Source organism: Apaloderma vittatum, unplaced genomic scaffold (assembly GCF_000703405.1).
Source record: "Apaloderma vittatum isolate BGI_N311 unplaced genomic scaffold, ASM70340v1 scaffold4375, whole genome shotgun sequence".
NCBI classification, from domain to species: Eukaryota; Metazoa; Chordata; class Aves; order Trogoniformes; family Trogonidae; genus Apaloderma; species Apaloderma vittatum.
Window position 1 is genome coordinate 131148 of NW_009716370.1, and position 25117 is coordinate 156264.

Here is a 25117-nt window from a genome sequence, read left to right on the forward strand (position 1 = left end):
TAGTGACAGTTCTCGTATAGTGACAATGGGACATGCTGATCTCTCTCCATTTCGACAAAGTAGGGGTAAGATCTCAATTCCAAAAAAAAAGAAGTTGCGGCACCTAATGCTGCCTGTCCAGCAAACAGGCCCTTCTGCATTTGGAACAGCCACAACAGATGAACTGGGGTCCAGTGAGATATCTGAACTATTTCAACAATACTTATGCCATGCTCAGGCCTGTTGTGCACAATGCTGTCCCTAGAGAAGGCTGAGCCACAGATTTGCTCTCACAGCTGCCGAAGAACATACCAGAACTGATGCTGATGTTAAAAGCCACTTGTTTTTAAGGTCTTCTAGAATATAAATTCTCTTACATGGGAATCTCAGCAATAACAGTACATTTTGACAGATCTTTTCTGTTTGCCATTTTTTTTATTCCATATGTCACCATGTTTTTATTTTTAAGAAAGCTCTGAAATAACTTTTTTTGGGCAACTTAATTGAAAAATGTAGATTGATGGATTTTAACACCTGCAGCCTTCAAAATGACTTTTAAAAAGCCCAAGAAGCTGAGGAATCCCAGATGCCACAAAAATCAACAGTTCTTATTACTAAAACCAAATTATTTTTCATTCTAACTTTTTGTGTCTTTACCTGCATAAATACAAAACAAGTACTAAGCAAGAAATGCTCAAAAGTAGTTGGAAGATGAAGGTATGTTCCTTGATAATGTGCATGAACAGCACTTGCTGTATCACATGATGCTAATGAATATCTGTTCTGAAGATATAGTATCCAACAAAATGACTGCTACTTTAACGATAATCAGTAAGCAGCACTTATTCCCCCTCAAATTAAAGAGAAGCTGTGTAATTCAGATGCATGACATTTATCATGCAAAATTCATAAGCAGCTTGGAGAACGCTTCATTTGCAATTATTATTTCTCCACTTAGCAAGCAGCCTGAAGGCTTTATGTGTGGGCTGTTCTATATGAAAAGAAGCAAAACAAATTTTCTTTTTTTCTTTAACAGTTTTTTCTCATTCCCCAACTCACCAGCAACACAGGAGCTTGGGCAGGTTTCTTCCTGTAGTAATCCGAGTTGGCCAATTTTAGATTGAGCAGCAGAGTGTAATGTGAGACCATATAGAGACTGTCCGCATTCATCAGAGTCTGGAAGTTGAAATTTAGGTTTCCCTCAAATCCTGGTGAGTGCATCATACCTAATAAAAACACCATGTGAGCTCTCACATTTTACATAGATTTTTCCTGGAAAAACCAAACCAGAAACTAACCCTAGTACTTCAGCAGCAACAGATTGCTAGAACAGCAATAGTTAATGAATCATCAGTAGAAACTGCTGTACTAAATGTGCTAGAACAAGGAATAGAAAAATCAGTAGACCATCCAGAATGAGGTGCTGCAAGGCAAACTGAACACTCCAGTTGTAGTCCACCAAAGCAACACGCTAAGTTTGAAATATAGAAGGAGCATCAGGACTCATTGGGATGTCAGCCAGGTACAAAACAAAGGGCAGGATACACCTGTAATGCTAACTGGGAAGGTGAGGCGGGAGGGGCAGAGGCAAAGCACCGGTACTTAACTGAGCATAACACCACACCAGATAGTGCTGATGAGGGTGACAGCCCTTTTAACCCCCCAGTAATTCTGTCCTGGCTGAGTGAGCTGTTGGATGGAGACTGGAGTGCTCAGCACCTTGCAGGATCAGGCTATAATCATCATCCTCTCCCTGACCTAGAGGTATGTGGACAAATATTTGGGGCCAATCTGGCTGGAACTTGTTACAACTCCAAGCCCTGTTTAGTTTATACAAGACCTGCTTGCTAGATCTCTGAGCATTTGCAGCTCTGTCAGACCCAAAAGCCACCCGTAAGTGCTCAGCACTCCTGAAAACATTATTTGTTTGAAACCACAGCCTACAACCATGCCCAGTGGTACAATCCCTTCTTTCCAGGTAGGATGAATGGCACATATATTTTCCTCTAAGTTAGCTGACCTACTGGTAGAAAAAACCATTAAATCAAGTATGAGCAGTACTTAATTGAATCCCCTTGATCTGTAGTTCAAGCCATGAAAAAAATAGAAATATTAGGACCCCCCACATGACACACAATATTTCATGGTTTTCACATCAACTGTGAAATCCATTCATGTAATGTCAATTAGGGAAGATTAAGGAGTAAGCTTTATCCTAGAGGAACATTTGAAACAAAACGAAAAAAAAAAAACAGCTTCCAAGGTTAGTTACATGATGAAGCAAAGCTGTGTAATTTGTTAACTGCAGTCGCTTACTGTGAATATATTCCTCCCACGGTAAAGATCATACCTCTTCTTAGACAAAATACAATAAATCATTAACATTTAAAAGAAAAAAAATCCACACATAGAAAATAAGCAAATGTTTTTCTTGCCTCGTGAGGGTTTGAAAGCTCTGTGCTGCTGCCTTCTCGGACTTTCCACTGTCGTCACTTTGGGGGCGTGGATAAGGTGAGTAACTGTTTGAGGGCGGATTTAGAAAGAGAGTAACTGTTCCAGGGTGGGTCTCAAAAATGAATAGCTGTTCAGAGGAGCAACCTTTGTGGAAGAAGGGTGATAGGGCTGGCCACAAACCATACCCACACAGGTTGGTGTGTGCTTGGCGTAGGTTTCTCGTGGTGAATGTTAACAGAGAATCTTTACCTAGTACCAAAACTGCAACCATGTACTCGAAAGTAGCCTGTGAACAGCCCCAGTGACGCCTTCATCACTGAAGGCAAAGATGTATCTTAACACTTTGTTGGATGGAGGATAATGATACTGATGTAGCTAGAATATATTGATTTGATGCCTTATCTCTCTAGACTTGGGAGATTAGAACCTTCTAGAGTAACAAGGTATGTTAAAAAAAAAGCTGATTTTATTCTGCAGTAAAACATTTTTTAAATTGTGCAACTTTTTATACAAGACTACAGTTAAAAAGGAAGGAGTATAACCACACATGGAAGTGTCTACTACATAGTGAGTATGTATTTCAGCACCAAAAAGTGTTCAGGAAAAATATGGTCTAAAATATGGGAAAATATACAGCTGCATTTCAGAGATGCTGAGATCTCTAAGGCAGATTAGCTGATGCATAAACTTGCAGTGATGCTTATCCACATGAAACCCCTGCCGCTAAGAGCTACAGAATCAAAAGTGAAAAGTTGTGCTAAAAATGTTTGCCATGATTATTCACAAAATGGCATACAATATTTAAAATTAATGCCTTGAGACTGTATGGTTTTGTCTGAATTAAGAGAATAGTGATCATCAACTTTAATTATAATAATCTGCCAGGTATAACAAACAATGAGGTTAGCACACTGTCTTAAGAGAGACACCGGTTCATTTAAATTGGCCAGGAAAAGGAGGTCCTGAAAAAAATGCAAATTTGATGTTCTGTTCAAGTCAAAATAATGTTAAGAATTTTTAGATAATTCAGTAGTTTTTAAGACTGACATCGCACTCCAGTGTCATTAAGGAATTTTTTTTTTGCATTAGTTTTATCTAGCAACAAGAAGGTACTTTCTGAGGAAAGATGAAAACTGTAGCTTAGGAAGGCTTCTAACCAACCGAGTTTCAAATCTTAATTTCACTGTACCTCTGCTTAGCTGATTTCGGTTTTTCCATGCTTAACTCCCATGCCAGTGTCTCAAATTCCTACCTCCTCTAATTGTTTTTCAGTCCTTTGAAATCATATTAGTATTACAATACTACTTAAGGACATAACTTGTAGGAAAGACTACTAAATTGTAGTTAAGGTATTTTTCCTGCTAAGCGAAAGAAAAATGAAACAAAGCAGTTAAAAAAGGTCTCTGAGAAACACAAAAATACTGCTTCTGTACTGGCTGGTCTCAGAATTGCACCTGTCTCTATTCTAAACTGGAATCTTAACCAATACTCAAATTTCCTAATGTATTCTTCATGACTGGATGCTGTACATACAATGAATAGGACCAGTTCCTCTAACTTCATCACCTAATTTGTGCCTTAAATTGCTGGTGCTAACCAAGGAGTCCTAAGTAAGGACACAGATGTTGCCTATAGAGGCAGATCAGACTGATGTCTCGGAAGCTGTCCAGCGGGAGTTCCTATGCCCAGACACGTGGTTCAATTTAGTAAGTCTCTCCCTCTCTGCAGGTCCTCAAACTCAAGCCTCTCTCACCTTTGCAGGCACAGAAGTCCTCATGTCAGGAGGACTGACAGACTTGCTTAAGATCTAAAGTACAATTCAGGAGCCTGTTTTGGCTGGACTGAGTCTCATTCCAGGTGTCCAACTTAAATATGAACTGCACAGATCTTGTGAGAGCATAGAATTACAACTCTGTAACAGCCACAGCTTTACAAAAACACCAGGATACCTCATCCAAGCTATTTTCAACTCAACAGTCTAAGTCCAAGACTCTCCTTGTAAGAAAGACGTACAAACCAAAAATTATGGACTTAATGCAGAAATTGAGTAATATTCTTCCATCTTTCTCACTGTATTAGTCCTACCGAATGAAAATGAAAGATGTGTTTAGCCTTAAAATCTAGAAGTCTGCTAGGTCTGCCTCTTCCAACACTTTAAAACATTCTAAAGGGATCTGACAGACCAAAGAGAAGAGAAGCGGTACGCTCATTCATGCATGAGGGAACAAGTGCACACAAGTTTGAGCTGGAGTTCTAGTTCTGGTCTTTTGGCATAACTTCAAGATCCCTCTTTTTCAGGAAGAAGAAATCCCTTGTGCACACTTTTGCACACCTCAGTTAGGAATGTAATTAATATTAATGCCCCCTTTAAGGTATCCCTTCTGTGATGTAACACAGCCTTAAGTTTCTTAAGAATGTTATCTACCATCTTCCTCAGTTACAGTTTATTTGGGCAGCGTTTAAACAGGATATCACCTTATTCACCGAGCTTCATATCTAAATTATGGTGTATGATGATGGGAGGCATCCCTTCTGACTCTCTATGAGTTTAATGTGTGTGAGAGAGCACAAATGAATGAAATAATGATTAGGGGGAGGAGCAACAGGAAAGGCAATTGTGGTGAATTAAGTTAAAGAAACAGAGAAACACATTTTAACAAACACTTCCACTTTGGCCACTGTTAGGAAAAACAAACCCTTCTAAAAATACATTCTTTTACACACATTTTAAATATATTATCAAGAGGACAAACTAGCCTTTGCATGACATTTTTTTTTTCTAATTGACCAAGTCAATTTCCCAAAGGTTCTAACCCTGAAAGAACTGCAGGTATTTAATCTCTTAAAAGGTAAGAACTTTAACTATTTTTCACTTTATCTAGGCTTTGAGCTTTGCATTTCCTGTCATGATAGACAGTAGTATTATGAAAAACAAAAGAGTGAAGAAGAGAGTCGCTCCTCTTTTCTCATCCTTTCAAGAACTTACTGCTGTGGTATTTTTATCACCTTCTGTGTGAGGCTGGCATTGCTAATAGTAATGCAGTGTTGTACTAAGCTACTTAAATCTCTTTCAAAACAGGTGATGGTCCTCCTCACACCTCTTTCGTGCTAAGGCGCAATCCCAACCTCTCTTTAATGGCAGCATGTGCAAATCTTCTCAACAGATCTTCACAAACCTGTGAAGAGATATCTTACTAGAGAAAATTTGATTTCTCTATTGACTGAGGACGTAATCCAGAGCCTGCTAAGAGTCAATGGATTGACCTCCCTTTGAATCAGTGCCTGGATATTCAATTTGCTTTGCCCTAAATTAAGTGTGCTGCTGTGGAGGAACGTGCTTCGTAAAGCACAAATCTCCTTATTCTGGATATGTTCTCTGAAGATGAAATCCTACAGGAGAATCTGTATATGCTGCTGTCACAGTCACAAAGTACACACTGGTTAGACAGTAAATATTTGCTTGCAAACCTGAGCAGAATGTTGAGGAGAAGCTCTGCAGTGCTGCATCCACCTCCTCTATGCTGGGAAGAGCTATAAGTCGAGGAAGAAGAGCTTCAAGGGACTGGATAAACAGCCGTGCACTGTGCTGGTCTGCTTCTTGGTTTTTCAGCAATTTCAGAGAGAGAGCAGCAGTACGTAAGGACCTGTGACCTGGACAGTCCCGAGGCGTCTGCTCCTCGTCAGCCAGGGAGCAATTATCTGAGCCTATGTCTGAGACATCTGACCTGCCCGAGTCCTTCTCTGCTGCCATGGAATACTGATCGCATGAATCAAACTCAGTCCTAGAAAGGTCCTGGTCATCTACACTGAAGTTACTTTCACTGTATCTGGATCCATAGGAACGGGTCTTACAATCAACTGATAAGAAGTTAGTTATATCTGGATAGACTATGGTGTGGCTTCTCTGAACAACGTCTGGCTGGTCGATGGTTTCTGATTCCGGTTCTCTATAGTGAATCTCTTTGCTTTCATGTCCAGCTGGTGATGGCAGTGAGTTTTTCTGACTTTCTGGATTATCCTCTGGAGTCGTCTGTCCCATATCCCCTTCCAAAGTGGTCTGACCAGTGTCTGTGGTAACACTAATGCTAATATCAGGACTCTTTTCATTTCCCGATTCCCAGGCAGGATTTTCTGAGGACAGAATACGCCTTTGCCACCTAAAGTCAGCATCATTTATCTCCATGGAGTCCCTGCTCGTCTCAGTTCCATCCTTCAACTCTTCTAAGCGCCGGAGCAGCAGCTGGGTCTGCTCTTCATTAAGACCCCTCCCTTGGCTCAGCTCATCTAATGCTCCGAGCAGGGCAAAGACACAGGACACTGAAGCATAACATGCTTCAATACCACCTTTGATGCACGCTTCTGTCATCCCATCCATGATACTACAATTGAAAAAGAGTTTATTTAAGTGATGCTGCACATACAGTGAGCACATCACTATTGCCCAATACCACCCCTCCATAAGCAGGAAACAAAGGAAGTGAAATTATAGAATCATAGAATTGTTTAGGTTGGAAAAGACCTTTAAGACCATTGAGTCCAACTGTTAATATAGTGATACTAGGTTCACCACTAAACCATGTCTCTAAACACCACACCTACATGTCTTTTAAATAACCCCAGGGATGGGGACTCAACCACTTGCCTGGACAACCTGTTCCAACACTTAACAAGCCTTTCAGTAAGTTTTCCTAATATCCAATCTAAACCTCACCTGGCGCAACTTGACCCTATTTCATCTTGTATTATCACTTGTTACCTGGGAGAAGAGACCAACTCCCACCTCACTACAACCTCCTTTCAGGTAGTTGTAGGGAGTGATAAGGTCTCCCCTCGGCCTTCTTTTCACCAGGGTAAACAAACTCCAGTTCCCTCAGTGACTCCTCATAAGACTTGAGCTCTAGACCCTTTACCAGCTTTGTTGTGCTTCTTTGGACTAACTCCAGCACCTCAATTTCTTTCTTGTAGTGAGAAGCCTAGAACCAAACACAGGATCTGAGGTGCTGCCTTCACCAGTGTCGAGTACAGGGGGACAATCACTGAGCCACTGCTGCTGGCCACACTATTCCTGATGCAGGCCAGGACGCCATTGGCCTTCCCAGCTCCTTGTGTTGCCTGCTTCTTCCTCCAAAGGCCATAAACTCTCATTTTTCTTCCAAGTCCCAGTCAAATCTCTCTGTTCAGCCAGGCTGGTCTTCCCCATGGGCTCATCTTTTGGTAAATGGGGATGGCCTGCTCCTGCACTTTTGAGATTTCCTCCTTGAAGAATGTTCAGCCTTCCTGGACTCTGGCCCTTCAGGACCACCCCTCAAGGGACTCTGTCAACCCATCTCCTAAATAGGCCAAAGTCTGTCCTTCAGAAGTCCAGGGTAGCAATTCTGCTGACCCCCTCCTGAGTTCTCTGAGAATCTAAAACTATGATTTTGTGATCACTATACACACAACAGCCTCCTGTAAGAATACTCCTGATACAGACAAGTAGTATTAGAATAAATAATTAAGCCTCCATTGTGGACATGGCTATTGTGTAAAGGAAATGCCAACCAGGGAGATAGTTACCATGTGTTTGTACCAGCATGCACAGTATTTTTTCCTTTACAGACAAACACTCTGAAAAAAACCTGCAACGCTCAAGTGAAGTTAAATTTAAAGCCATATCTGCCCTGAAATCTCTCTTATCTACAAGATATGATCTTTATAAGAACTGATAATTTTTCTTGCTCAACCTGACAACATTTAAATTTCCTCCTTTGACATCACCTTGGAAATGTACCTCTAAATAAGCACAGTTACTTCATTGCACTGTTAGGGACCTAAACCCAAGAATTTCCAGAAATAAACAAATGTATTTGGGTATTTTGGCATACTCCACAAGGTAGTTATGTATGCCTTTACAAAAAGGCCCACATTTATGACAAACCAGTAAGAGATTTACCCCTCTTCAATTTTCACAGCTTATTTAACCATGGAGATACCCTGGCGCATCCTTGAGTATCCTTCTGAAGTTATAACTGTTTAAGTGTTCTGTGTGCATGGGTTTAAGAGAGAAGAGGCTAAAGGAGGGAACAAAGCATACAGCTTGAGAAGATCCAGATGGGACTTCCTTTTAGAAATAGACCTCTTCCTGGATTCTGATTCAGAAGAGCAAGGCCCTGCCAAATCACAAAGTCGACAAGGACTGCCAAGTATCTGAAAGGAAAGGAAACAGAAGTTACTACAGGATTATGTAAGCGTTATTTAAATACAATAAATGAATCAGAGTTCTATCAGGCCCTGCAATCCAAGGCAGCAGCACTGTTAAGTTCTCAGAGCAAAGGAAAACACCATGCTGATGTTCTACTTATTAAAGCTACCTTTTCTCTTTCCAAAGGCAAAAAAGCAGACAGAGAAGAACAGAATATTCAACAAGAATCACATACAGCATTTTCTCCAGTGTTTTACATTTTTGACTGAATATGTTTCAAGTGATACTGCACACAAGACAGTGTTTAAGCCTAAATATAGAGCAAGTATCTTGCATTGCATTATATACCGAAGGGACACTTTCTCACACAGTTACAAAACGATAATCATGCAATGATAGGCAGAGTGGTTCCTTCTGACTCAACCTGCTGGGTGGCGTCCTGCTAATGCCCACCAGGAAATAAAAGGAGGCGGCTTTATAAACAAGCCCACGTTAATAAGCAGAAAAAGGCAACAGATAGGTCCTGCAGGAAACAATATTAGAATGAGCTTTTCCTAAATCTTCATTTGCCATGTTGCCATTGTTTAAATTTAGAGCAAGATAAGTGCCGTGGTGACTGTCAGTTCAGACAACAACTCAGTGGGTGGCTGTGTGGCGTTAGGAGAGATCATGAGACACAGAACAGCCTAGGTATGCACAAGAGCAAAAATCCTCTAAGAGACACCACTGTTCCTACAAATCACACAAACTGCCTTGTGCTCCACAACATGAGAAAAAAGCCAGACGTGTGAAATGGAAGAGCCCCTGACTTCAGCTGCTGCTCAAAGAAGACTCACAATGCTCCGTTCTAGTGCTGTCAGAGGCAGAATGCTGGGGAGGAGGGCAGAATGGACTGGTCTAGATGCAGCCGCTTAAGACATTTGCAGCTTCCTTGTGGCTACTCTAATAAAGCTCAAGGAAACTGTATTTCAAAAACCTGGCATGTAATCAAAGCACATATTCACCTTAATGCCAGGAATACTACACTGTGAGGATCAATGCCTCCTTCTAGCAAGTGTGGAGAGCAGGGAAAGATGCCAAAGTAGTTGAGAACTGGATCGCTATACTGTATGTCACCCAAAAGAGCAGTCATGACTCAGTGATAAGATCTGCTCCATGCAGTGCCACAGCATGAACACTGACAGAGCTGCCATAGCATCTTGCATTATGGAGACAAATACAGCTATCATGACTTTGTAAAACTATTTGTCAGAGTGGCTTTAATGTAACAGCTGTGCTCTGAAAGGATGATTTCAATATTCCTAGTGCTAAGGTATGGAATGGACTGCCCTGGCAGGGGGGTTCCTGGTCTGGCAGGGGGGTTGGACTAGACGATCTTTTGAGCTCCCTTCCAACCCCTGACATTCTGTGATTCTGTGACTGGTAGGCACATATCCGTAACATTTACTGTTAAAGAAACACTCTGCTTTCCGTGCCTGGATTTGCACATGTGATTATCCTACCTCTTTCATAATTTTGATGGCTTCTACTCGGTGCTGAGGTGGTGGGTAAAGCAAGATCCGGTGATACAGAGACTGCAGCACAGGCCTCATGGATTCCACTGACCCCATCAGTCGAACCAGTTCTGCTGCAATATAATATATGGTCCGTGCAACGGGCCCACTAAGGGCGGGTGCTGTGGAGGAACAACCTGAACCTCGGCCATGATCAGAGATTCCTGAGGAAGGTGAATCAGCCTCAAGGCAGATGCTGTTGTGGGCAGAGGTGATAGTTTTGTCATGGACTGGATTTCCCAGGATCACTACTAGGGCTGGACACAGTTGCTTCCTGAGAAAGAGAAAAAGCAGCAGATGGTGACTGGAAAAAAATAATCTCACAGGAATAGATTGAAAATAGCCCACGGTTAAATGAGACACACACTCTTGGATTAATAGTCAGTCAACAGCATTGGTTAGATAGAATAACAAATTATTGCAGGCTTTTTTTTCATCTCCCAAGCATCATCGTGCTAGTACATATGGAAATGATTTTGGGTGCTTTATAAATATAGTACTGATTTTGCAACTTCATGTTGCTGCACCGTGCTGGATACAGGACAGCATGCCTGCCTCTTTTGTTGGCTGCAGCCCATTGCAAGGCAGAAATTCTAGGTTTCTACTGCTAAGTGTTTCTTCTTCAGTCCAACCTGGAAACTTTAATAAAATCTGACCAAACCAAAACCAATTTATGTTTAACTAGAAGGCCTGATGTTCCATCACTGAACTGCACATGCCTGTATTTTCATTGTGAGCCTCTGTTTTGCTGGCTTTTGACAACATAATTAAAGTCCTCAACAGTAACTCAAAGTGTGCTCTCTAACTCCTCGTATACCACTATACACTAAAACCACCAACTATCTTTCTGCGTGCACACTCAAGTTAAGTGATTCCACACCATCAAATCAATCTTCTGTGGAACCAGAGCCAAAATCAACTCAGCACTTTGCTCCATTAGCTGTTATTTCAGCTTTGCACTTACACGTTTGACATTTTACTTCACTCTGCAAGACCCTAATTTAAAAAGCCAAGCACTGCATAAGAATACAGTCCCAAATCTGATTTTCACCCACACACCTCAGAGATTCAAGCTGGCACCTAGAGCAAGCACCCAACAACAAGCAATGATTCAACATAAAAAGTTACACATCTTCATAGGTAAGTACATCTTATTTTCATGCAGTCCAGAACTTTCACTGCATTTCTTAATATGCTTGCTAAAGAGGTCAGTTTTCTGAAGTCACAGAAAGAGAAACAGGTTTTAATCAAACATCAGATAACGACTTTGAGTCTGCTTATTACATTTCTTTCTCCAATCAGGTACACTTTAAAACATATTAATTCACTGTTTAAGGAACGTACCTTCCTTGAAGCAGGCATAATCACAGGTTTTAATAGCAACATATTCCCCAGACAGCTTAGTCCCAAACTGCTTCTATATCAAACTAAGGAGAACACTGCCAGAAGAACACAGAGCTAAATCTTCTCTGTCTGCTCCCCTCTTTATCTTCCATTCAAAACTGACTACAAAGTGCCTGCCAGAGCGCAAGTTGTGTGCATGCAGACAACAGCTACTTAAAAAACAAAGACAGCTATCGGTTTGGTTAACAACTTCACTAGACAGCTAATAGATTAGTGTGTGCTTATACTGCTATATATCCAGAATGATGCTTGCAACACCGTTTCATGTCTTCCTATTGGTTTGTTGTTTGGGTTTTTTTGCTTTTTCTTTCTACTTCATCTTAAGGATGTCGCTGGAGGATGCATATTTCTTGGCAGCAATACAGGTTAAGAAGGCCTGCCTCTGATGGTGTGCCCTCATGATACACAGTGACAAATACAAAAATGTGTAATTTGCAGCATAAACTGTATCATCAAAATGATGTAAACTTAAAATGGAATGGGAAGTGTTTTCTTTTAACCATGACAATTTCAGTGACCTTGCTTATGAGGATGGCCCCACAGTCAGTCAGTCACATAAGCAGAAACAAAGTGTTCAGTGAAATTAAAGGGCAGAAATCTCTGAGGGGTGTTTGCCATAAGAAGGAATCCTGCTCTTACATTAGAGCTCCCAGTTGCCTTAGCACAGTGTCCCTGCGCAACACTGCCAAATGTTATCTATTTGAAGGTCTCCCAGTCCAGCAGCCACTGTTTTTCCTGGGACAGCAAGGGAAGTTAAGGATGCAACATGCAGAGGCACCCATAGAACTGGATCCAAGTCAAACACTTTTATTTCAAAAACCACAAGTCAAAGCACAAATTTGCCATTAACAGTCATGCCTATATTTTCTTAACACAATCACCCACCAAGGCCACAGGATGAGCATGGACTGCAAGGAACTACATATTTAGTTACTTTCTTGCTTTATTATCATGTTTAAATCATCCATAAGAAGTAACAGGATTATTTCAGGTGCTCTGAGGTGATGGTATAAAACAATTTAGAGATAGATAATAACACCAAAAACATCAAGCCTTTCTTAAAAAGAGATTTTTTTTTCTACTTAAAAAGAGGATTTCTTAATGAAGTAGAAGTACCATGGAGACCATTTAGATCTGTGACCACAACACAGATCGTGAGCATTTCTGGTCAGCAGCACACCATTCAACATTCATTTTGTTTATCTTCTGGTATTACTTCATTAGACCATTAAGAATCTCTACAGCACCCTTCTACAGTAAACAGAATATTTTAATGCCACACACAAATTCCAACTATTGCAGAAAGCATAAGAGATTTTCTGGTCTAGCTAAATACATTAGATTTCATTACAGTGATAATTCACTACAGTGATTAAATGTGCTAGCTGAGCAGGAGGTCCTAACCAATCTTACATGAGGCACAGAATGAACTGTTAGTAGGTTAACAGCAAGATCTGCTCACATCTGGAGATTTAGTAGAGATTTTTTTGCATGGCTGGCGGGGAAGGTCCTTTTATACTGACAAACTAAATATTTGCATCAGTCTTCAGACACACTCACCATATTAGATCAGTGAATCCTTTGTGCTGGCGCATGCTGGGAGAGGAGCTGTTTAACATGGAGAGGATGCACTCCAAGTAAAGCAGCTGAAGTTGCCGATTGTCACTGGCAAAGAGAAAAGACGCCATTCACACCACATTAAAACAAAGATTATTTAATTTTCTAAAATAACTATGTTAGTTCACTTGAAAATTATACCACAAATTAAAGCAGTGATTTATTTTACTCCTTTCTATGGATTTACAATGGTGTAATCACCTTTGTCATCCCATGTACTTTGCACTGATCACAAGCAGTGATCTGCTACTTTTAAAAAAATCTGTGTGAAAAGAAGAGGAAGAAGAAAACAGAAATAATTATTCAAATTCAATCCGAAAACTTGAGAAGGAAGGAATCCTTAAACAGAGGAAAAGGACACAACCAGAAGATTTTTGACTGTTAGATAATTTCTTCAGGTGATCTGAAGGGCACTTAGGCTGCTCTCTTCTGCTTATTTTTTTCTCTTTTCATAGTGACAGCTGCAACAGTCAAAAGCCAACGTCTACAGGCATGCTGACACGGCTACCTTTTAGGGCCTTGCTAGTTACTCTGTCAAAACCATGAACACCAAATGAGCTTCATGAGCAGGAGCTTGAAAGACCCCGTGGACACCTGGAATTGAATTGATACATTTGTAATGTACGATGTGTACTATGATAAAGGTAAAAGAAGCTGTAAAGAAAGGTTTTATCTTAAATGAAATAAAGGAATGAGAAATGTCTGCTCTTCTGTCACTGCCTGAATTACTTTTGCTCACACAGATGAACTTTCATCCAAACAGAATGGTACCTGTTTCACATGCCATGCAGAAAACGGTGAGTCCCGAGGCTCAAAGCTGGATTTCTAACTCTGTGCTATGAAAAGTTTAAAACTGCCGTCTGCTTATGTATTTTGGAGGTGATAATGTTTTCCTCACAATCTATCTGGAAAGATGCACATGTTCCAGGTACAACTGCCTTCTTTCTTGGCAGCTTTTCTTACAGTGTATCTTAATGCAGATCATCCACATCTGGCAGATCCCGCTTGCATGGGCACACACAGGGGGGCCGGTTAGCTCAGTGGGTTGAGAGTGGTGCTGACAACGATGACAACACCAAGGTCGCAGGTTCGATTCCCAGTTAGTCCCCATGTGTTGCCTGGTCTAATCGAGAGGTGGCGTCCCTGCCCATGACAGGGAGTTTGGATTAAATGACCCCTAAGGTCCCTTCCAGCCTAGGCCATTCTATGATCCCTGCACTCTTGATTATTCTGATGCCCCTTACTACTAAACTGTTTTCCTACAGGTGAGAAATGAATATTGCACTCCTGCACACCTCGGCATAGCTGGTGTGTTATCACAGCTGCTGCAAGTTCCAGGGTCACCAAAGTCCCTTGAATAAAAAAATTATCTCCTTGAACTCTTCCCTATCACTCATAGCACTCAGTGCCTCCATCAAAAACACATTCTAATAAGCCTGAAGTTTAGAAGGAGGAATTACAGTAATCTTCAGGTGAAGAAATTAGAACAGGCAGTATAGCATACTAAAACCTCACTTCATGACCCGGAGGCTAGAAAATGCAGTTGCTGCCAACGAAGCATTTTGAAGGAGATACCAAAACTGGCCTTGGAGGAAATAAAGGCTTTTCATTCATGCAGTTAGTTCTTTAACAAGCCATCCTAACTGAATGTATTCTCCTTGGATTCAATCTGAATCTTTTACTATGCTTTGCTCATAATCAGAGATCCTAACAGTCCAGGTACATAATTACAAGCACGAAAAATCATGGCTCAGTGAGTATTTTTAAGTCCCCTGGCTTTGCCTATTTTTAAGTCCTCTAACTTTATTTATTGCAATTTATCTACAGAATGCCTCAATCTGTTTTAATTCAGTGCAGATTTTTATGGGGAGCTGGGATTGCATATCATTTTTTAAAAGACTTTCAGTGACTTTGAGAGATCCTGTCAGGTACTTTAGCTTTGGTATTTCATAATGAGTAATCCAAAGTGCTTGTCACGTGGCGGACAACATTTATCAGACGATAGCTGTTTATAGTGTCACATGTGGTCACAATTTGATACAAAGAATTAATCTTTCAGTTGGTTTTGCCACTTGCTGTTCCTAGATATGTACTTTTGAAGACCTGATTTTATTGTCCTGCAACTATGCACACAACGAAAAAAAAGCACCTAAAATGTTCCTTTAGAACATTCAGAAACATGGTTTCATTTTCCCAAATGCTGACACTGATTAAATAATGCTAAGTAAAGCACTCATCCTTTTCAAATCTTTCTGTAATTAGAGACACTCATGGGAGGAAAGTGTATAGAGGAACTGCACACAAAGATGCCTTTGTTGTCTTCGGCTCCAGTAGCTCCTAAAGCCATAGGTTTCCTGAAAATGGTAGAGCACATAAAAGGAAATACAAACCAAGCATGCAGTGCTACATCTTCCACTTCCCTGAGTTCATCACAGGCTTCTTTCAGAAACAAACAGCCCAACCAAAGGGACAATCTTACGCTACATTTAACACAGTTCCAGATTTGCTGTTTCACAACCACTCAGGTGTGCTGCGAGTCAAATCTTATTTTACATAAACAGTGTTGTCAAGTGAGAATTTGTTGTGCCCTTAAAATTTTTGATTTTTTTTCTAGTTTTCTATATTCCTACTTTAAAAATAACTGCTGTATAATGTTTGCATCGCTTTTCATTGGTTTGTCACTTCTTTTAACACTTAAGGCTTTCTTTTGTGGCTCATTTCTTAATAGACCATTAGTCAAGCTATGCTAGAAAGCCACAGGAAGTAATTTTTCACTCATGAGTAAGTAATTACTCCTACAGTACTGGCCAACAAGAGACTCTAGTATTTTAATGCAGTGTAACACCCAGCATCGCCCATACTAACTTCATTTTAAAAGTTAGGCTCATGCATTTCCAAGTAGGTAGAGTGTACAATATTCCTAAATTTAAGGAATAATTTGGTAATGCAAATTATTTCTATTGGGTAAATGACGCCTTTCTATGAAGAACATATTAATTCATTCTATATATTGTTTCTGTTAGGTATTTTCCATGCCTCTTGTAATTGTTGCTCTCTCTACAACAGTGCTTCCAAGCTAGAAAAGAAAACTTCTCCTTTGATAAGTATTTTGCTGCTGCATGGAAGTTACTTATAGATTAGATTTACTGGAAGCTCTTTAAAGCTAAGCAGTGTACAAAGAAGGTAAATTAGCTTCTCATCTCAAGCGAGGATAAAATTAATGCATCATGAACAATACTTCCACTAATAAACACTTCATTTAAGCACAGTTCTGCTCCATAATTTCAGAAATACAACAGTACAATCACATGTATCAGTGAAACTCTCAGTCTCCAGGGAACAAATTCAAATTATATAAACTGAAACAACTCACTTTATAACAGCCTGGAGCTTCTCACAGAGCACCGTGAGGACAGACACAACATCATCACAAAGAGACTCAGCTGAAGTACCTCCAAAAAGAACAAAGATCAGAGGCATTACATATGTGCAGCTGGATTGCGACCTCCATTTACTGCATGAACTTTTAGGACTGGTCTGAGCTTCTAAACAATGAAGAGGGCTGCCAAAATTGATAGAGAAGATGCAGTAGTAGAAGTCCTAGACTGGAAAGTGATCTCCACAGAGTGAAAAAGCGGTGGTGTTAAATCAGGAGAGAGCATTGGTGGCTTACATGCATTTGCAGAAGGTTAGCTTAAATCCAATTCAGATAATAAAATAAGTATATAAATAAATAATAAAAAGGACTGGCTCCAGTACTTCTATATGGCAGCTAAAATTTCTGCCTCTCTCCCTGCAGTTTGCTTCTGCTACACAGCTTCTGACGTTGGATCAGGTTCTCATCTTAAAACAGAATTATTTTACACTTTAAAGATTTTAGCCTCCAACCACACAAGTTCTCCTGCAGAAATTCAGTGAGAAGGTCAAAAGTAGGGAATATTTTTACTTATGAGGGAAGCATTGGGAAATTAGGCCAGAATGGGATTAGGAAAAAAAATCAACTTGTAAAAGAATAATTTAACAAGCATGGACAGGCATTCAGTAGTGATGTGTTATCTAAACTGCATCTGGCTAAAATACAGTAATACAATGATTTCCAGATTCTCTGTCCTATTCCATGAATCTGTTTCAATTTAGGAAGCAAAGCTACTTAATAAAAATTTCTCGAGCTCTGAAAGTCCTTAATTACATAAGTTAGCACCTTGAAACAATCATTTATTACTATGTTTAGTGCAATGCTGCTACCACAGTCCAAACGAAAACAGAGCGGAAAATATCAGGAGCTAAACAGACTATCTCAGTTCTTACCACAGGTAATGCTGAAAGCATCGAGCTATGAAGGTAAGAAACCCTGAAGACGCAATTCATGTCACATCATAGAGTAGTGTGCTGATGAAAGGAAAGTGAAGAATTAAAAAATGGATTGGAAGGAGTCACTAAAAAAGTGATACAAATACCTTGGCTCTTGAATTTCTGCAAGGCATCATGGTTTTCAATTGTCTGCTGAGGAAAGACAAAGGTGGTGTAACAGGTGCAAGGGCAGAAAAACACTGTAGAAGTAACACTTAAACAGCAGAACTTTCTTAACAAATCCATGTCCTCGCTCTGTTTTGGGGTTTTTGTTCTTAGTTCTTTTTAAGTGAAGCTTTTGCAAAGTGCTTTCAAAAATTCCCTAAGATGTTATTTAAAATCTAAGTCATTTAGATTTAATGAACTCACATATCATTGAGCTGAACTAGGATTTGTACATCCTTGAGGGATTTCCTACACCTAGAACAATTCAGTTATTCCTAGGCATGTAAGTCGCATTAAAAATAACTGAGAGCAAAGTCTAGCTTTCACAAAGTACTTAGAAACCAAAATCAATTGAGTATTAGAGTGTTTCTCACATCATCTTTGTTAATGTTACAGTGCCAACAGAACTAATGGCAGGCAGGAAATGGAGATGACCTCTTACATCGTTTAGTTCAGCTGAGGCATAGGATTCTTCCTACCAGTGCAGTAAGGGCTCAAGCCAAATTCTTCTCTCAAGCATCAACGACAAACTGCTAGGAACTAAATGCAGCTCTTGGTTGCCTTCACTCAGCTTTCAGACCCAAACTGAAATCTCAAAACCACTGGTGAAGGATTTTCTGGTTGTTTGGGTTTTTTTGTTTGTTTTTTTTTTTAGGTAAATGTTTTGGCTAGTAAAATGAACTTACTTAGGACAGAGAGAAGATAAGTTTAAATAAACTGATTAATTCTGTTCAGCAGTTGCTCATTAGGATAAAGGTAATCCAGTCTACTAATTCAAGACAGTATTGATCACCTTAACCCAAAATGGATGTAAGAAAATAATCTGTAAAACTACTGTCCTTAAAATTTCTTAATGAATATAAACTAACTTTTACAAATATCACCTTTTTTTAATAATATAGTAAAATACAAAGCAGCACAAATGAACGTAAGAAGCCAATTTCACATGTGTCCAGAACACTTACAGTTTTGCTAATAATACGCTGAGATTTCATTCAAACAGCTCTCATGGATTCTTTACTTTTTTTAATAAACAGAATGTATTTTTTTGCTAACAACCAAGCACAGACTTTCACGAGGTTAAAATATCGTCAGTAAAAAAGTAGAAGAAAAACCTCAATAAACTTTTTTTTAGCTGAGAATTTGTTTTGTTTGTGTAAATATTTGCCATGCAAAAGCTTTTGGCAAAAGGATTTCAATGAACCTTAGGACAACAAGCAAACAAAATAAAGAACGGAAAAGGCCAAGGCAGCCTGACTTCAGAACAAAGCCTCTTTCATTTAATGGAAGGAAAAAAAAAAAAATCAGCCAAGTAGAGCTGACAATGTGAGAGCTGCATTTCTGATAGACTGTGCCGAGGCAGGTGCAGAGTCAGAGCCCCAAAAAGCTTTTAAACAGGATTAATTGTTGAAGTGTCAAATAAAAGCCATAAGGCACAAGTCACTACAAGCCACTGCATTCAGAGAAACAAAAAGGTGTGCAGCCATGGACATGGAACCATTTGTTGATGCCAGAAGGCTCACCATGTTTTCTTGCTTTTGTCGTAACTGTAAAGTCAAGTCACTCAACATTTGGCTGAGGGTTGCCCGCACAGCGGTGTTAATGCTCCGCTGGTGACAGCTAGAGACATAAGTCTCAATGCAAACCTGATAAGGAAACAAGATAGCAGTACATAGATATGAACTGTAACTTACCAGTAACACATTTTAGGAGGATACCAAGGTCTCTCGCATCCAGATAGTCAGCCTTATTCCCTATTTCCTATTGCTTTATCAGCACATGGGAAGTTTGCAGCAATATGGAAAACTGAGTAAGTAGCATCTAGAAGCAGCATGCAATTCACCAGTCTCACAGCTGCAGGAATGGTCGAGCAAAACGGGCAATGTCTCTTTCTGTAAAACCCAAGTGATTTTGGTACTTGCCCTGCTCTATAGGTAATTCACTAAATGCTGCTCCAATTGTTCATTTCTAGATATTTATTCATAACTATCATTGTGCACATCTGTATCTGCAATGTAAATACCCTCCAATTCTTCAAAGTCACTGCTTCTGTTGTATAGGATTCAACATACTTATATATACAAAAAGCGCATCTGACACTTATTTTATACTACGTACTGCAGCACACCTGAAAGCCTTTGAAGGCTTTTCCTAATACAGAAAATATAACAGTGCTTTACCATAAATGACAGAAATGATTGCCTTTTAATAGCTGGCAATCAAGCCAAGGGCTCCTCAGCTCAGAGGTCCCACGGGAGCCAAGGCAGCAATGGAAGAACAGTGATGGGAACCGTCAGTTCACAGCTCCATGCCCAGCTGCCAGCAGTTTTTTGACTCAGTGCTGCGACCACAGTTACACTTCACTTTTGTCTCAGATGATGTTATACAAATAGTTGACAAAGCACAACACAGTTAGGATCCTGGGGACAGCAGGCTGCAAAATGCAGCTTCTATCTTTGATCAGATTTTCTGTGGGATGTGTTGGTCTCTGTAAGAGGTGCTGTAACTGAAGTAACCTCTGTAACTACTGCGCCCTAAGTACTAAGTGGATAACAGCTTTGATGGAGCTGAGTGGGTTTGTGACAGAACTGTACAACACAGTCTTCTCAGACTGTGATCTGAAGCAGCAGCTTTGGTCTTTTAGCCTACACTGAATTTTATCATTAACAATGATCATTTAAAAAATAATTTTAAAAAGTATATGACTGTTCACATACTTTTCAGTCTTTATGTTTTTATTCTGCACTCATTTGGATATATAACTAGTGAAAAAAATATGAATACAGACTAAACTAGCTGTGATTTCTTTTAAAATACGTAGTATAAATTACATGCATGAGGAGTATAAATAAATGCACCTGGTGTATTTTTTGAGTAAGGTTATTATATGATGTAAAGCCATTTTTACAGTTCCTTAACATGGATGAGTTTTTAAGAAAGAAAAATCAACGAGATTTGATTACATAGGCTAAGCAGTATTGACACAGGCACATGGACAAGACTCTTGATTGTTTTTAACTCCTACTGAAATGAAACCAAGTTATTTCATTAACTAAGAAAGAAAGGCTGTGGGCTCAAGGCTGTACAGCTTAAGATGAGCATGTTGCTGGCACACTTCTGCAATTGTTGGAGTGGAGTAGAAAACAAAATAGCTATGTTTCTAAAACTCTTTTGACCTCCTCCCTTTAGGTGACCTCCTATCTCAGCATTTCAATAAAGCCACAAGCACAAGAACACCTGACTGAGTTTCTTGGACAAAAACCGTATCTTAAGTGAGGGAACTAAGACATCACACATGGAATCTATTTAATTATGGCTCCTCTTTTCCTTAGTTCCCATCTACACTTAGAGATAGCATTCCAGAGATTTTCAAGTGTAAGTACATCACTTGTTATGTCATGGTAGAACACTGTGCAAATGACAAACTAAGACTGATGACCTCCTTTGACAATACATTAGAACAGGTTAAAGCTGCAGACATTTGCAGGATATAAGGGATGGAATTGCCAGCATATCTAATTCTTGTTGCCCTTTTTCAAGATTCCAAGATCCCCTGAAATAAATAAGGGATTTTATTTAGTTTCAGATCAGTCAGTCAGTGATGAAGATGGTCTTCTAAGTGAAAAGAAGGCCTGGGCCAACTCTGCCCATCACTCAGGTATCACCTGAACTGTAGTGGACTAAAAAAACCCACCCCTAAAGCTTGTTAACCATGTACAGCCCTTTACAGAGGCCAAACCATTCCAGTGCTGTTGAGATAATTCTCTCAAACTGTAAGTATTTTTCTAGAGTAGCTGAATTGGTTGATGGAATATCACTCTTAGAGGTAGGCTGACTTTCTGCAGAGAGTATGGTTGGTATCTCCTTCTTCTTTCCCCTCCCCATGCCAGCTAATGAGCAACAGCATTGTCCACATGAGCTCCGATTTCACAGAAGGCCTGCGGTCTAAAATGGCCAGGCAAGGTACCTTTTGAAAAGCCATTGATGAGGAAGCACCAGTAAAAATGTGAGAGCTCAGGGCCACAAGGAGGTGTGCAATGGACTTTTTGATCATTTCATGCATTCGGGGACTTCCAGCTCTATGGCATGCAAAACACAACTAAGAGTAAAACACAGAAGGGTTAGCCAATGAAACACAACAGTCAAACAAAACAAGCCTCCAACAGGTAGGTAGGAGTTACAAATACACACACAAAGACAAGCAACAGCATGAACTAAATGTTCTTACAGGGGTCTAGGCAAGCATGGGAAGATGCACAGAGCAAGATTTAGTCTTTTTTCAGTACTGTTAATACTTGAGCCACAAAACATAGTACTCTTCATGTTGGATGCTTCCTTAATGTGAAGTTGATAATATTAAGAAAGATTTGGGGAGCCATTATTTTGTACACATGAATTGAGAACGACCAGTCTGGGCAAAACAGCCAGACTGTAGCCTTGTTAGCCAGAAAGAGTCCTCAGAGAGTTCTACCCTTAATGCAGGCAGCACCTTTTCAATTCTGCAGTGGCTCCACTTTGCTACAGGGGGCAGGCTAGGAGAACTAAGGGACTGACTTGGACAGAAATGTCAACTAGCAGGGGCACGGGAGCAGGGAGCTACTCTCTGCCACCTTTCCCTTAGAGCAAGTCAGAACAATAAATGCTGAGGCTAAGCAAATGATGAACTCAGAAATAATTTTCTGCTTCCTACTGCGTATTCAGATACAAAGGTGTATTGCTTCTGGCTGTTAAAAGTCTTTGCTTTACTAAAACCTGCCCAGGAGGAACCTGAGGAAGCATGTATGTGCCTGGTTAGACTTGCTAATTAGAAAGACCTAGGCATTCACCGAGGAAAGATTTTCTCAAGAAGTGTGGGGAAAAGAGCTGTACCTCCATACACTCCAAACAAGAACATATGTGCTCTGCATTATCGCTTGTTCCAAGGAAATGAAAGTTTTGTTTGCTTTGCTGGTATATCTCATCAGTCTGCACCATAGCTCCTGTTCACTTTAACAGAAAAAGGACAAACTATCATTATGCTAATTTTTACCGCTATACTAGCAAAGGCTTTTAAGAGAGAGGTTAGCCTTTTGGGAATGCAAGTGAAGTGCAGCAGAACAGCAGAGTTTAACTCCAACCTATGAAAGAAAATTGCCATTTTTCAGGACGCTTTAAATGAACAACAGCCCTGTTTTTATCCAAGTTTACAGAGAGAACAGAAAATAGGATTTCTGATGCACTTTGTAGCACACAGAGAATGACTGATTGATCATTTTCCCTCAGTACTAGGCAGTGCTCTTAAAGACTGAGAACTGAAGGGTTTAGACCCATTAAATACTTACTCAGCAAGTATTTTGTCTAAGCTAGAGCTCTTTACCTACAGCAAAGAGATGCACTAAGTTGAATTCATTGGCTTTTGCTTTGCATGTTAGAAAGTCTGCTGAGAAAAACAGTAATAGGGGACACTATCTGTATTTTCTTCAGCTTGGGACACTAGTATAAGTAGGGTTTAGTACAACTGAAAAAGTTGTTGCTTGCTCTAAATACTAATTCAGTTCATTCTTGCTGCAGGATCTACCAGTGGGGCTTACAAAGACCTTCAGAAATAGCCACACCATATGGTCTCACATAGCACAAGAGAAACCACAGTCTAAGCTGTGTAGGACATCTGGAATGCTTAGCATTTTTTTTTAATCCTGTGTATGTTACATACACAAACCATTTATGTTTGTATCCCTGCCTTTTAAAGCCCATTTGTTACAAACTGGCAGCTGTTTTCTTTGGTTTCCTGTTACTTCTACAATGCCATTCTCAGCTTCCAATAGGACAACGTAAGGTCAGTGTTACCCCTAAACTTAGAAAATACTGTAACCTCTAGGTAAAGTGAGCTATTTTCACCTGTTTTTTCCCTTTTCTTACAAAAAAAAATCACCCAAAATACCAATCCCCGAGAAGGAACATGTCTCTAAATGTCTACATACACCTGGAGCATAAGACATGTATACAACCTCTACATTGCAGCATGGACGTTAGTCCTCCCCCTACCACATTAACAATGTAATTTTGTAATATGTTCTGCACTCAACAGTGTGTGCTGCGCAAAGGATTAAGTGCTCCTTTGTGTCTTCTCTAACCTGAACAAATACCCTGGTGGCTTGCTACACGCTGTACTAAAAACATCACCCATCTACAAAAGCTCATTTAAAAGACCTGAAGATCTGTTTTTCTACAGCCAAAGGAGCCAAAGTTCTTTTACAATTTAATTCAAACTAAAATCTAATGGAATAAAGAGAAAAGAGTGACTAATAACACAAGGACAACACCATGTATCTAGAGGTGTAATAAAACTTTTACTTGGATGTACTAGGAAAAAAGATACACAAGGCTAACAAGGTATACTGTGGCACTCGCACTAACATGGCATGTTATGGCCAACATACATCTCTTGAGAAAACTTCATTTTAAACTTGCACCTAGGTAAGGTATCAGCATGGTATAGTTTTATAAAGAACTCTAGAAAATTTTTCTATCGCAAAAGGCAAAGTAAAGTAAATATGAGGAGTGGTAAATGTGCAGCGTTGTAATATACAACTGTCAGTCACTTACCAAAGGTGTCTTCCCATGCAAGCCTATCAACCTTGCCACACTTGCAACTATTTCTTCACACTAGACATAAGGTAATAGCCCTTCAGATGTTAATTGTGATTTGGACTAGCTCATTTTCAAGTATGTATGGAAGACACACTCCAGGTAGCGGGGGAATGTTAAGTGGCACAAACAGTGGCACAGCAGAGGCACTTACCTCAGCAATCTTCAACACTGAACTCCCATTCAGTTCAAATGTGGAGGTGTATGTTATACAGAGCAAGACCTTGAATCAAAAGAGAGGGAGTAAGGAAAAAAAATGAGTTTAATCTGTTACTGTCTTCCTTCCCCAGTTATGAGCCACAGCTCCTTCTACTTTTAGAGCCAACATCTGAAGCTTCTTAGCACCACATGTTCCTGGGATGAAGAAGATGGCATAGTCAAGTTGCTTCCTCCTGAGAAGCTGCAGTTGTTGGCTCCAGAAATACAGCCCATTATTTATCACTGTCTCTTACACGTGACCATGGAAGGAAAGAGAATCCAGCGATCAGCTCTGGCCTTGGACTCAATAGCCAGAATCCATTTATATTTTAACCACAACTTTTGCATGATTTATAATCAGCCTTTCCAGTACAACAAAGAAAGAAGTAAAAAATGCATTAATAATGAAGTTATTACTTAGGTGACAGAGATACATATGTATTATGTGAAACAAGCTGCTAATTACTGCTTGACATGAGGATTTCACAGCCTAAGATATTTCCAGTAAGTGCATTAACGTAATTTGATAATGAACTGCTAAAAAACAATTCATAAGCCTCAATTCATGAGGGAAAGTTTGTCCTATCTT

At 39.8% G+C, this 25117-nt stretch overlaps 1 protein-coding gene across 1 annotated transcript in view; it reads right to left on the minus strand.

Moving 5' to 3' along the window:
* The window catches only part of KIAA1244 (KIAA1244 ortholog), a gene marked incomplete at its 5' end in the record, with an annotated part of 53129 nt that extends 28576 nt beyond the window's left edge, over window positions 1-24553 (minus strand). Inside the window, 9 exons of the mRNA XM_009869498.1 lie at window positions 1039-1205; window positions 5902-6812; window positions 8507-8619; window positions 10117-10441; window positions 13132-13236; window positions 16562-16640; window positions 17646-17688; window positions 19227-19349; window positions 24485-24553. Coding sequence (XP_009867800.1) covers window positions 1039-1205; window positions 5902-6812; window positions 8507-8619; window positions 10117-10441; window positions 13132-13236; window positions 16562-16640; window positions 17646-17688; window positions 19227-19349; window positions 24485-24553 — 1935 coding nt within the window. The remainder of the gene's footprint in view (window positions 1-1038; window positions 1206-5901; window positions 6813-8506; window positions 8620-10116; window positions 10442-13131; window positions 13237-16561; window positions 16641-17645; window positions 17689-19226; window positions 19350-24484) is intronic.
* Between the last annotated feature and the right edge of the window lie 564 nt (window positions 24554-25117).